General features: G+C 27.5%; 3 protein-coding genes across 3 annotated transcripts in view; 1 reads left to right on the top strand and 2 right to left on the bottom strand.

The window, feature by feature from the left end:
- Window positions 1–273: 273 nt before the first annotated feature.
- Window positions 274–1,359, top strand: LOC128959344 (deoxyhypusine hydroxylase-like). The gene is made up of 2 exons (XM_054305291.1): window positions 274–622; window positions 687–1,359. The coding sequence occupies exons 1-2, from the start codon at window positions 281–283 to the stop codon at window positions 1,296–1,298; spliced, it is 954 nt and encodes a 317-aa protein (XP_054161266.1). The 5' UTR covers window positions 274–280; the 3' UTR covers window positions 1,299–1,359.
- Window positions 1,360–1,457: 98 nt separating this feature from the next.
- Window positions 1,458–2,962, bottom strand: LOC128959345 (integumentary mucin C.1-like). Its single transcript, XM_054305292.1, has one exon. It carries the CDS (start codon window positions 2,517–2,519, stop codon window positions 1,584–1,586), a length of 936 nt encoding a protein of 311 aa, XP_054161267.1. The 5' UTR covers window positions 2,520–2,962; the 3' UTR covers window positions 1,458–1,583.
- Window positions 2,963–4,939: 1,977 nt separating this feature from the next.
- LOC128959339 (putative uncharacterized protein DDB_G0271982) overlaps window positions 4,940–15,371 on the bottom strand; it is a 19,228-nt gene continuing 8,796 nt past the window's right edge. Inside the window, exons 2-5 of the mRNA XM_054305280.1 lie at window positions 6,026–6,131; window positions 5,706–5,713; window positions 5,049–5,062; window positions 4,940–5,012 (exon numbers count right to left, since the gene is read on the bottom strand). Of these exons, the coding sequence (XP_054161255.1) occupies window positions 4,940–5,012; window positions 5,049–5,062; window positions 5,706–5,713; window positions 6,026–6,131 (201 nt within the window). The remainder of the gene's footprint in view (window positions 5,013–5,048; window positions 5,063–5,705; window positions 5,714–6,025; window positions 6,132–15,371) is intronic.

Here is a 15,371-nt window from a genome sequence, read left to right as displayed (position 1 = left end):
GTCTACAACTAAATGTTTGTATCGATAAAAGGGTACAAAATAACAAATTTAATACTGCATTGCATTCAAAATTCATACATAAATACAGTGTTTTTTTAAAAATAATTATTTAAATATTTGTTTAGTTTAGTTAATAATTAGTTAATAATAGTTAATAATAATTAGTTATTATTATAAATAATATATAGTTTTTTTTATATATAATAAGTTTTTATGTAATAGTCAGTCAATAGTCTATAATAAAAATTATATAATAATAATAATAATAAAAACACGTGATATGTCTGGCCTCAAGTTTACCGCCGACCAGATCCAGGCCACCGGTTCGGTACTCAACGATTCGACTGGTCGACCGATTGGCCAACGTTTTCGGGCATTGTTTACCCTGCGTAATATTGCCGGCCAGGCCAGTATCGATCAGATTAGCCGATGTCTACTGGACGACGATTCAGCCCTATTGAAACACGAGTGCGCCTATTGTTTAGGCCAAATGCAGGACCCGCTGGCCATACCAGTGCTCAACCAGGTTCTGGCCAACATCGGCGAGCATCCGATGGTCAGACACGAAGCTGCCGAAGCACTCGGAGCTATCGGTGCCCAACAATCCCTGGATGTCCTTAAAGTATGTCTCTGTTTTGATTGACTAAAAACTTATCGCTAACTAAATCTGTGACCAAAATTTGTAGAAATACCTGAACGATGACAACAAATCGGTAGCCGAAACCTGTCAGCTRGCCATTAGCCGTATTGAACACTTGTTGGACTCAACCAACGAGTTGGTCGGCGGCGACTCGATTGCCTTCAAATCGGTAGATCCGGTACCGCATCTCAAACGGGACAATGACGAAAACAATAATGTCCAACGATTGGAGTCGATGTTAACTGATTCGGGCAACGATTTGTTTACCAGATATCGGGCAATGTTTGCCCTGAGAAACCTGAATACCGATGAATCGGCTGTTGCATTGGCCAACGGTTTGCAATGTCCCGATTCGGCACTGTTCCGGCACGAAGTAGCCTACGTATTGGGTCAGATGCAAAATCCCCGAACCGTTGACCAATTGGCTAAAGTATTGGCCAATTTTGATGAAAACGAAATGGTTAGACACGAATGCGCCGAAGCATTGGGCGCTATCGCCACCACTGAAGCCGAACGCGAGCTAAACAAATACATCGATGACCGGCATCGGGTGGTCAGAGAATCGGTAGAAGTGGCACTCGATATGACCGACTATAACAATAGCGATGACTTTCAATATGCAAATACATTATCGGCAAAAACAATGAAAGAAATGTAATTATTATTATAATAACTGAAAACAATTCAATTGAAATATTTATAATAAAAAAGAAATTATTTTTTAAAATAAAATTTAAGATTTTTCATAATTATTTTGTTTGTTTGATTGACATTTGAAATACATTTGATAATTGAATTATAAAAAAATTAATGGATATATTATATATAGATTTTAAAAACTAAATGTTTGGATAAATTTTTTGTTTGTTTGTTTGAATGTATGAAAAAACAGGTGATTTTCTATACTTTTTTTTTAAATAAAATCGTTAAATATTTTTTTTAATTATTGATGACTGGGCTGGAGATCCTCATTAAAATCTTGTTGTTGTTGTTGGCTATCGTTATCGGTGGTAATCTCTTGTGGTTGTTGTTGTTGTTGTTGGCCTTCCGGTTCCTGTTGTTGGTGTTGGCTATCATCGCCAGCAGTCGCCGACTCTGGCGATTGTGGTTCTTCACCTTCTTTGGCTACCGATTCCTGGTTTTCATCCTGAGATGATGGCTGAGACTCTTCTTGATTGACTACTTCTTCCGGTGTAGCGTGACTTTCGATAGCCGGTGTCGTATCGGACACTTGTTGGGCGGTTTCATCAGCAGCAGAGACATCGTGTGTACCGCAGGCACAGGGATCACAATGACAGGGATCGCATCGGCATTTCTTTTCGTCAGTAGACGACGGCTGCGGTGGCGGCAAGTCCTGTGTCTTTTCCGGCTCTTCTGATGGCTGTTCATGGCTTGGCTGATGTTGTTCGTTGACATCGGCGGTAACAACTGTGGTAACAGTCGGCTGCTCCTGTGGCGCATCGCTACCAACCTGTTCCTGTCCTGTCTCCTGTGCTGCCGATTCTTGGCTGACAACTACCGGTTCCTGTTGTTGTTGTTGCTGTGGGACTACAGACATGTCCTCAGCTGCCGTATTTGTTGTCGTTGTCGTCGTCGTAGTCGTCGATGAGCAACAGTTACACGGATCGCATTTACAGTCAACGCACGAACATTGATGGCCAACATTGATGCCGGTGGTAGTGGTGGTGGTTGTGGTTGTCTGCGATTCAGGCGCTTCGGTAGTATTTTCCGGTGCTGTAGTGGTGGTAGTAGTAGTTGTTGTAGCCGTTGGTGTCGTCAATTCCTGTTGTTTTTCGGTCTTATCTGCTGTTGTCGGCTCCGGTAGTGCATCCCTGACCTCATCGACGCCCCGTTTAAATAGCGATAGTTTTAATCCCATTGTGTGTGTGTGTATGCTATAACTTATGGTATAATTTCAATATACAGTATATATATATATAAAACACGAAATTAATAAAATTAAAAAAAAATTATATAAATTTTTTTTTATATTGAATAATAAACTAAATTAATTAAAACAAAACTGAAATTTAAACTAAATTAAAAAAAAAATTAATGAAACAAAATGCACACAAAAAAATTTACATTTATTTTTTTTGTTAGTTTTCAGGAGCACAACCTAAACACTTTGATGTATAACTATATGAATGAGAGGCACTGGTAGTTAAGTCAGGCACTTATATCCCCCTCAAAAAAGAAAAGTAAGTATTTTTAGAAACTTTACTCAAACACTGTATATAATGTCTTACAGGAAGAGGTAATAGGAAAGTTGGGTTTTATTTTTCGCATATATATATTCAACTGTAAGACATGGGGTATATATATATATATGTATACATTGGATATCATATTATTTAGTAGTTGTAGTAATACTTGAGCTTTCAATACAGTCATAGACTAAACACACTAAACTATATACCAGTATATATATATATGGGGTGTCAGTTGCTATAAATATATTAATAGCAATTGACTCTATTATTATTAATATTATTATTATTATTATTATTACCAATTGGTTTATTATATAAGGGATAGGGAGTCAGTCATATATATCTTTATATATATATACAGTCAGACAACTATGCCTTTACTCTGTCTAATAATCTCATACTCATTGAAAATTTCAATTTCAAATGTTATTGAGATGTTATTAACAAACAACACAAAAAAAATTCAAGTGTTTTTCAATACCAAAAAAATATATACTGTATATGAAAAACATTTATACGAATATCCATTTACCCAATAAATAGTTGAAAAATATATTATTTAAAAAAAAACATGTTTAGTAATAAATACATGAATATTAGTTATGAGATATAAATTTATATGGGATATTATACCGGTATAAACCGTATATAAATGATATGAGAGATGTCTAGCATAACAAGTGATAACACATATGTGTGAATGATTATATATGTATGTATGTATGTGTGTGTGTGTGTGTGTGTGTGTGTGTATGTATCTATGTGTGTGTGTGTGTGTATGTATCTATGTGTATGTATGTATGTATGTATGTATCTATGTGTGTGTGTGTATGTATATGTATGTATGTATGTATGTATGTATGTATGTATGTATGTATGTATGTATGTATGTATGTATGTATGTATGTATGTATGTATGTATGTATGTATGTATGTATGTATGTATGTATGTATGTATGTATGTATGTATGTATGTATGTATGTATGTATGTATGTATGTATGTATGTGTGTGTGTGTGTGTATGTATGTGTGTATGTATGTATGTATGTATGTATGTATGTATGTATGTATGTATGTATGTATGTATGTATGTATGTATGTATGTATGTATGTATGTATGTATGTATGTATGTATGTATGTATGTATGTATGTATGTATGTATGTATGTATGTATGTATGTATGTATGTATGTATGTATGTATGTATGTATGTATGTATGTGTGTGTGTGTGTGTGTGTGTGTGTGTGTGTATGTATGTATGTATGTATGTATGTATGTATGTATGTGTGTATGTATATGTATGTATATGTATTATGTATGTATATGTATTATGTATGTATGTGTGTGTGTTTGTGTGTGTGTTTGTGTCTATGTGAATTTATGCATGTATATACTGGTAAATGTGATATATATATATATAAATTTGTATTATACATTTATTATACATTATAAAATAAAATTATACATTTATATATTGTATTAATTATTTTAAAAAATTATACTCTATAATATAGAGTCTATATATATATATAAGTTGATACAAATACAGTAATAAATATATTTTAAGATAAAATGTGAAAAATAAAAAAAAAATAAATATTCAACTTTGTTTGCCAGCTATGATGAACCCATTATATTACATACCCACACACACACACACACACACACATAGTTACTACAGTCACACATACACAGAGTGATTGCTATTTTCAAAAATAACTTATCATTATTTCAATCAAATTTATTTATTCATATTTTTTTCACACACAAACTCCTTATGTCTCATATTTATATAGTTTTTAGTATGACTTTCCTCTACTATAGCTAACTAACTAATAGACTAAATGCCATTCCTTTATGTGTTGGAATAAAGTCACTGTTATTTATAGTTTAAAACTTTATTTATCCTACAAAACAGTTTACAAAGAGAGAGAGAGAGAGAGAGAGAGAGAGAGAGAGAGAGAGAGAGAGAGAGAGAGAGAGAGAAACTATTTATAAATTTTTGTCACTCAAAATACAGTGTATAGTATTTAAGTTATATATATATATAAATATAAAAGACAGTGAAATATATATAGACTTTATTAATAATATATAAAAATATTTTCACGAGTCATATGAGTGACTCTCTCTCTCTCTCTCTCTCTCTCTCTCTCTCTCTCTATTTTTGTGTAAATATTGATTTAAATATACATTCTCTCTCTCTCTCTCTCTCTCTCTCTCTCTCTCTCTCTCTCTCTCTTTCCTAACAAATATCATATAATTTATATTATATATATAAACTGTTAGAAATAGTTGGGCAATCATTTTATGCATAATAAAAATGACAAATAGATTATAATTTATACGAGTTTTTTTCAATTAATATATAAATAAATTATATAATTAATTATTCAAAACTGATTTACACATATATATACACACACATACGTTGACATAACTTTATTTTTTTTTGATAAAAAAAAGTATTAAAATTATTACTATACTAATCAAATTAGTGATATTGTTATATTATTTGTAAATATACTATACTATCATATGATATATATATAATATTATATAACTTATAATTCAATTATATTATAGTGTACACAATTAAATATTGTTATTATATATTAAACTACAATACACTTAAAAAAATTAAATATCATTTAAATTTATATACAAAATGTTAATTTTATTTTTCTTAAAAAATATCATTTTTTCAAAATTCAATATTTATTATCTCGATAACTAAAACAATTTTTTTTGTAAACAATTTTTTTTTGTAAATAATATATATATTCATATCTACTTTTAAAAAAATTGTTATCAGTTTATTGACACAAAAAATACTAGAAATAGTTGTACATAAATGTCTAAAATTACAAAAATAAAATTACAAAATACAAAGTATTAGTATACATGTACTGTATATCAATTATTAACATGAATTAGTTAAATGCAATACAAAAAAAAAATATCATAATCAATGTCAATGACAAAAAAAAATTATACATAAATTATTATTATTATATATAATATATACTGTATTTACTGTTAAATTAGTATACAATACACTGTAATGTAATTTAGTATCAAATATATAAGTTATATAATTATATAATACAACAAAAATGATGTGTAAAAAAATGGGTGTGCAATGTATCGCATGATTAAGCGATGCTAACTGTGCTCTCTCTCTCTCTCTCTCTCTCTCTCTCTCTCTCTCTCTCTCTCTCTCTCTCTCTCTCTCTCTCTCTCTCTCTCTCTCTCTCTCTCTCTCTCTCTCTCTCTCTCTTTCCCCACATAAATACATGTATATCACAGTATCCTAACGGTGCATATCTATCATGAGATTGATTTAATCAAATAATATACAATAATTTTAGTGTATATACTATGTGTTTGTGTGTGGTTATCATTTTTAGTGATCATATGTTCAGTAAATGTGTAATAAAAATAACATTTTTTAAAAAAACATTTACTGTATAGATATATACATATATATGATTTTATTTAATTATTGGGTACACATAAATACGCACATATATTAATTGTTAGCTTTTTAAAATATATATATAATTTGTTAGCACTTAATTGCTAGCAAATCGATGAACTAATTTAATAATAATAATATGATTTTATTATTATTATATAACTAACTAACTAACAGTCACCCCATCGTGTAATGGCAAATAAATAAACACTTATATACTATATATATATATATATATATATATATATATATACTGTATAATTAAGTTTTTTAAACAAAACAAAAAAATTAAGACAACATTAATATAGTATTGACAATATTATTATTTGAAATTAAATTGATATTAAATGTGTCTAATTTTTAAATTAGTTGAACACAATTAGTTTATGTCAATAATAATGATAATATACACTACTATTTATATATAATATAATATATATTAGTGTTTAATATAATATATATATACCGTGTATACAGTATATGCCGTTACTTTTACTATTGTATTATACAATAAACACTTGATTCACGTTTTTATTAAGTTATATTATACGGTATAATCTTATATTATATAAATATATATATATAACAAAAAACAAACAAATAAGATTAGTAACTGATTTTATCCAAAAAAAATAAATAAATAATAATAAATAAAATGTTTCAATTCATTCATACAATTGGTAAATAAATTTATACAATTATTTAACGACAGATAAATTGATTGATTGATTGATTGATCGATAGATTGATAAATAAATAAATAACTTAAGAGAGAGAGAGAGAGAGAGAGAGAGAGAGAGAGAGAGAGAGAGAGAGAGAGAGAGAGGTTAGAAAATTAGCATTAATAACCATACTATCTAAAAAAAATAAATATAATAATTTATTAATAATATATTAATATTAGTATTTATATTACTTATAAAATGCTATTTAATAAATAAATATATTTTAAATTTTAAAAAAATTAGCTAGATCAAAAAACAAGTAATATAAATCAGATATGTTATACAGTACTTAAATGTTTTTTATTAAAATTTATTTAATATATATATATATTTGATATTTAAATATATATATATATTGTTAACTGTATTAATATTAATAGTCAAACATTTAAAAAAATATATCTATAGATACTGTTAAGTGTTATGTTTTTGAATAGTATTAAACTAATCATTAAAACTATATAATGTTTTAAAAAAAAATTAAATCATATTTAGACATATTATCATTAATTTTTATAATTTATTTAAAAAAAATAATATTCATGTATTTATATATAAATTTAACAAACATTATTGTCGGCTAGTTTTTTGAATTAATATTAAACTTGGTGATAATTTTTTTTAGTAAAAAAATAATCAATTTGTAAAAAATTAATTAATATATCAAGTTTATTAGCAAATATTTTTTAAAAAAATTAGATTATTTTGTAAAATAAAATATTAGATAATTAAAAATAGATAAATAATTTCAATTAAATAATTAATTAATAATATTCTCGATGTTTGCACACAAAAAAAAACAAAAATATGATAAAAACAAAACTAAAAAAAAATATATTGAATATATAATATTGAAAATAAAAAACCATATGATTCAGAAATTTATAGCTATATTACTAAACAATACCAAATGGTTTTATTATTATTATTGAAAAAAATGGGATTAAAATTATAGTACACCCGACACACATACACACAAATAAAACCCATAGTATATTATACAGTTAATAATCCTAATACATATGTGTGACATAAAAAATATTATATTATTTTCATATATATATTGTTTGCTGTCTATTATTTTTTCCAGTACAGTACTATATATATATTGTATTATACACAGTATATACTGTATATATATATATAACCGGATAAATAATAGATTTATAGGTCGGGTAGGAAAAGTGGAAAACTTTATATATATATATAATTCATTCATTAAGGAGAAAAGGCATATGAATTTAGGGGACACACACACACACACCCGCTCTTTCATTGGAAAGTGTAGACAAAATTTTTGTTATATATATATATATATATATATATATAAATTTGTCGGGTATTTAATGTTTCACTAGCTTTTATACCAATGAATATACTGTTATATACTTTATATACACACAAATATATATATACGAAAAACATTGTATACAATAATCATTGAAAGTGCTGGTAGTAGTAGTAGTAGTAGTGAACACCACTTATAACAATACAAAAATTTTTCTCTGAACATAAAACTATAGTTAGACAGAAAGAGAGAGAGAGAGAGAGAGAGAGAGAGAGAGAGAGAGAGAGAAAGTAAAAGTTTTGAGTTGAAATAATAGTGGCACTGGTATGGCATGAAAACTACTGGCGTTTTCGTAATGCCATACATAGTATTTTGATATATTCGGGCAAAATAGAGAGCAAAGAGAGAGAGAGAGAGAGAGAGAGAGAGAGAGAGAGAGAGAGAGAGAGATGGAGAAGCGGTTGTAATTAAATTAGTGTTTCGCTCGTCTCCTCTGCCAAAGGGGGCAAACAGTTAGCTGAACAACATTGAGAAGAGAGAGAGAGAGAGAGAGAGAGAGAGAGAGAGAGAGAGAGAGAGAGAGAGAGCGAAAAGAGACATCACTTTTATTGATTGAAATCCCTTTACTAAACGCCACCAAAACATACACACATATATAGACACACACACACACCAAACATTTTACTACAAAATACACACTACTACTACTACTACAGTACAAGTCAGTCAAATATATATATATATATATAAATTTATATATAAGTCATACATACATACATACAAACTATACATCCATCCATCCATCCATACGTACTGTACTGTACAGTATGAATGCCTTTATCCAACAGCACTTTTATCGTTGACTTTCTCTATATCTCTATTAATCTCTCTCTCTCTCTCTCTCTCTCTCTCTCTTGGTTTGTTGTGAACATTACTGTTGACTGAGCGTTCAAAAACATCTAATGTTTAAACATTTTATACCATACCGTATATAAATATATATATATATATATATACGGTATAGCCTTAAAACCTACCAGTGTCTGTGTGTATGTGTTTGTATGCTTGTCTCTCATGAGTGCCGTATGAATACAATATATATATACGGTATATACTGTATATTGAAAGTAAGAGAAAAGTCAACTTATAATATCTCTCTCTCTCTTTCTCTCTCTCTCTCTCTCTCTCTCTCTCTCTCTCTCTCTCTTCCTATAATATCTTAAAACAATTGAATTGAAAATATTTGACAATTTATATCTATATATATATATTATACTGAATGTATTGCATATATTTTTCTATTATTTTATTTTATTTTTTTTTGTTTTGTTTTTACTAATAGTCTATCCTAGCTGTCGACACACACACACACACACACACACACACACACATACTGTACACTATCAACTACACAATCTATAGAAAGTGGACTGGTAGTTTTTATAATGTATAAGCATTTAAGAAAATTATTTTATACATTATAAGTATTATAAGTTTATATCATTATGATATAGTACAGGTATATACATATATATATATATAAAAAACAAAAGTGGTGATCAGTAATTAACACAATTTGTAGTAATTAATTAAATTAAAACAATTTTTTAATATAATAATTATATGTATTCAATTTGTATGTAATTTTTCTAATACAACAAAATAATAATAACTTTTATGTATCCTTTTTTTGGTCACTATAATTAACACTTATTATAATATATGGCTAAGTGTTATATACTGTAATATACTGTATATATAACTTTTATAACATTAATATATATTTCACTATTATTTTTTAAAAATTATCTCTTATAAATATATTTAATAATAATAATAATATTCATGTATTATTATTATTATTATTATTATACACACTGATGATACTGTACTGTATTGTCGGTTTGATTTGAGTGCTCACACAATAGGCTATTATATTATATTTTTGCCCGACTTTTCAAATAATTCAAAAAAAATTTTTTTTTTTTAAAGTAGTGAAAAACATTWTATATATATATATAGTATTTTTTTCATAACCATTATGGTGTCGACGACGACAATAATATATTGTATTGTATTGTATTCAATATTAAACATATATATATATATATAATACACAATAGAGGAGACAATTTAATATCACTTTTCAAACAGTTTTTCAATTATACTAAAATGCACATATATTTTATATATATATGATATATACAGTATTATTATATAATATATATATTAATTTATGTTTTAGTACTCTCTCTCTCTCTCTCTCTCTCTCCGATATAATTAAACATTATATTAGTTGAATTACAAAATTTTTTTTATTTATTATGTGTTAAATATAAATACTTTACATCTATTGTATTACATATATATATATAAAAAATAATATTTCTATTGTTATTGTTAAGTGGATTTAATTTATTAAATATATATATATAATCAAATATTTTATTTTTATCAGTGATAAATTATCAACAACAAAAATTATTACTATATATTTTAAACTAATATAAATAATATTTTAATTATATTGTATTAAAATTAATATTTAGGTTATACAATATAATAAACATTTATTTAAAAATTTTGTGTTTTATTTAATAGTATATACAATACTACTGTATTTAGTTAATGATTTATTAATATGAAAATTACATTATTGTATAATATTTAATTGCCATTTCTAAAATAGCAATTAATTACATTTACACTAAACACATAAAAGTGTTTATATATAAACTATATAATAGTATATATATATATACACACATTTACAGTATATTACTATACTGTATATTATACAATATATACAGTATATATATATCCAGTATTATTTAATAATAATCATAATTATATTACATACACACATAATATAATAATAATAAAAATAATAAAATTATATTTATGGTGTAAAAATCTAGCCTAATTTAAAAGCATTAAACAGATTTTTACTGTACACATACACATACACATACACATACACATACACATACACATACACATACACATACACATACACATACACATACACATACACATACACATACACATACACATACACATACACATACACATACACATACACATACACATACACATACACATACACATACACATACACATACACATACACATACACATACACATACACATACACATACACATACACATACACATACACATACACATACACATACACATACACATACACACATTAAAATGCAATTATTTAATAATATAAATAATAACATTTTTATATTGTTATGACCCATAAATTAATTATATTATAAATAACTACTGTATATGTTAATCAAATAAACAAAAATTTTTAGAAAAATGCAACTAGTACCAAACATAGTCCCCTCCCTATACTCAACAGCAACAACAATAAAAAAAACTACCGGTGCTATTGAATCAGGGTATAATTTGATTATATTTATATATTTTAACACCAATACTACTACTACTACTAAATTTAATAACAAATATCACTTGTTATGATAGGGTTTTATCTATATATATATACATACTATAGTTATAGTAAACCGATAGTCCCTATAGTAGTTGAAAGGTGCAGCTAATCAATGATGAGTAGTACTGTTAAGATAAATGTATGAAAGATATGGTATGTCATAACATACTTACCCTCACTCTCTCTCTCTCTCTCTCTCTCTCTCTCTCTCTCTCTCTCTTAATAATGTCAAATGCCATAAGTTTTAAGTGAAGATAAATTTGAAAACTCAGTAAAAATTTTCTATATATATATATAGATATATATTATGAAAAGCAAACAAAACAAAATTTAGTGATAAATTAGTTTCGCGTTGTTTTCTGGAGTCTCTATTGAAAAATTTATATAACATTTTTAATGTTATATATTATATATATATATAGTATTTTGTTTGTTTGTTTGTTATCATTACATTAGGTTAGATTGAAATAGTATAGACATTGTGTGTTTGTATACTGTATATATATATATATCTATAAGTTTGCAATGTGTGTGTGTGTGTGTGTGTGTGTGTGTGTTTGGATGGTATTGGGAACAGTTAGCTGTGATTAGAGATAGAGATAGTAGTTTTGTAGCATAAAAAACAACAACAACACCAACAAAATTGAGACACAAAATTAAAGGCATAGTACTAATGGTTATGAGAGAGAGAGAGAGAGAGAGAGAGAGAGAGAGAGAGAGAGAGAGAGAGAGACTAAAACAAAAGATAAAAAAACTAACAAAATAGCAAAGTTTGTTGTTGTTGTTGTTGGCTATGAACAACACAAAAAAAGCTAACTGTGCTATGAACTGCTGCCTGTGCACACACACACACACACAGTAATCGACTAAAATGTTTCTGATAATTGGTTGTCCTATAAGACATCACAAACAACAACAACAAGAGAGCAAAAAAAAGGATAACAAGAAATATTGTACATTAAAGAGCAAAGTTTACAGAAAGAGAGAGAGAGAGAGAGAGAGAGAGAATGAGGTATCGGTGCTATCAAAAAGCACTGGTAGGGTAAAGGGAGAGATAGATAAGTGCATTAAATTAGGAGCAATACTAGTCGACACAAAAATATATGCCATTTTTCTCCGGGAATTTAAGAGAGAGAGAGAAAGGGCATCACATCTCATGTTTTGTATTGTTTGTTAGTATTCTAAGGGAAGGGCTGTACGGAGTTTGTAGTAGTAGTAGTAGTAGTAGTGGATGGCTAATACACACACACACACACTGGCCTCCCCTTATCAACATTTATTAAGCACTGGTATGTTATACACACACACATACACATGTATAGTACCAATATTTTTTTGTAAGCTGAGATAGAGAGATGAATTAAACAATAATTAGATTTTTGTTATACGTTTTTTTGTTGTTGTTGTAGATTCTGAATGTTAGTTACATTTTATCTCTACATACCAGTGCCCAGTTAGTTACTATTTTATTTAATGCACAAGTATGTTGTTGTTGGTACACTTACTTGTGCACACAGACACACACATACACACACACACACACACACACACACATACACACACATACACACACACACACACACACACACACACACACACACACACACACACACACACAGTACATACACACACACATACAGTACATACACACACATACAGTACATACACATACGCAAGTAGTTTAATACTTTTACTGTACAGTAAATAATTTGGTCATCAAATAGTCATATAGTTATTGTTATGCAATCACAATGTTTGCTCTATAACTCCTCTCTTTTTCTCAAACACACACACACCCACTCACCCACTCATATCTTATAAATTATGATATATATATATAGTATTAAAGAGATAAAATAAATTGATAATCTTAAGTAACAAAAAAAAAAAAATAATATGTAATAATGTATACAATATGTGTAGAATATTATGGATGCAGAAAAAATAACTATCGGTGCCTCATCATAGAAATGGACAGTAAGTATAGTATATATATATATATGTGATATAGTATACATATATAGTATATATATAAAATAAACTATTATTTATATTACTTTTACTATTATTACTATTATTAATACAATGTATGGCATCACAGATGTGATGTGTGTGTGTGTTTGACCATTGAGTTTATGAAGGACTTTATATACACAGTATATGTGTATCGATAGGAGTAATGGTTTTTATATACAGTATATATATATAAAACCGGGCACTGGATATCTGGCACTTGGATGAGCACTAGCAGCAGCAGCATTATCATCATCACCATCATCGTCATCATCATATAGCTTATATAATACACACACACACACACACACACACAGTATATATCCCTGAGCTGATAGAAACCTGTACTCTAAATATACTGTATATACAGTATAACTATTACTGAAAAAAATAAATAATTTTTTTGCCCTACTATTTGTGTATTCCAGGGCATCGTTAGGCCATTTGGCCAAACACTACATATATAGATATAATACTGTAATAATAATAATAATAATAATAATAATAATATACAGTAGTAGTAGACATGTATATTCATATAGTGTACTCCGATATTATGAGGCTATTTGTTGGGCCAATAAAAACAATTTTCTACTACAACTACTACTACTAATATGAGAAGCCATATATTGTGTATACCATACCATACCATACCATATCAAACTATATATCGTATATATATATAAAATTTATATATATATATTTATATAAATAAGAAATATATAAGAAAATGGCATTAAATCTATGAGATATTTACACAAATGATCTGCTCTTTTGAAGAAAGAGAGAGAGAGAGAGAGAGAGAGAGAGAGAGAGAGAGAGAGAGAGAGAGAGAGAGAGAGAGAAATACCGTATTTTTATCGCCACACATAAGACTACAGTATTGCAATGTTTGCCCCGAAAAATATATTAAATTAAATTACAATTTTTGTTTTTATCGGATAAACTATTTGGTTGTATATATATATTTGTATACAATGGTCTCTGCAATACACACACACACACACACACACACACACACACACCGATAGTATAGCCTCTACGATATACAGTATAGTCATAGACAACAACAACATCATTCAGCTCAGGTCATACCATCATTCAATTACTGATAGATATATATATATATACAGTTTAGATATATATATAAATACAGTATATAGATATATATAGCGTTTAAGGCTATTTAATATGATTTTCAGGCAAACCATATACTCTCTATCTATAGATAAAATTTGTTGAAACAAAAGTTATACCTTTATATACAGTATATATACTGTATATATTAATGTTTGGCATTCAAACAATGGGGTAAATATTAGTTTGTTTTTTAAGTATTTATGGGCAGTTCAATAGATTTAATAGATATATCAATAAATATATATATTGTTAGTGTATATTCAATACAGTATATAAATATTGAATATTTTTGTTTTGTTATACAATTTCAATGGACATATGATTTCCAACTTATATTAATAAAAGCTTATAATAAAAGTGTTTTGAAGTGTATATATGTAAATGAATGAGTGATTAATATTTT

The sequence above is a fragment of the Oppia nitens genome, unplaced genomic scaffold (assembly GCF_028296485.1).
Source record: "Oppia nitens isolate AA-2021 unplaced genomic scaffold, nextdenovo-longstitch-racon4-pilon3 scaffold45_pilon_pilon_pilon, whole genome shotgun sequence".
Lineage (NCBI taxonomy): Eukaryota > Metazoa > Arthropoda > Arachnida > Sarcoptiformes > Oppiidae > Oppia > Oppia nitens.
The sequence above is the reverse complement of the archived record's forward strand: the minus strand, read 5'-3'. Positions and strand labels throughout refer to the sequence as shown.

Coding starts and splice junctions, on each gene's coding strand:
- LOC128959345 (XM_054305292.1), bottom strand. CDS start 2,519: ATGGGATTAAAACTATCGCTATTTAAACGGGGCGTCGATGAGGTCAGG.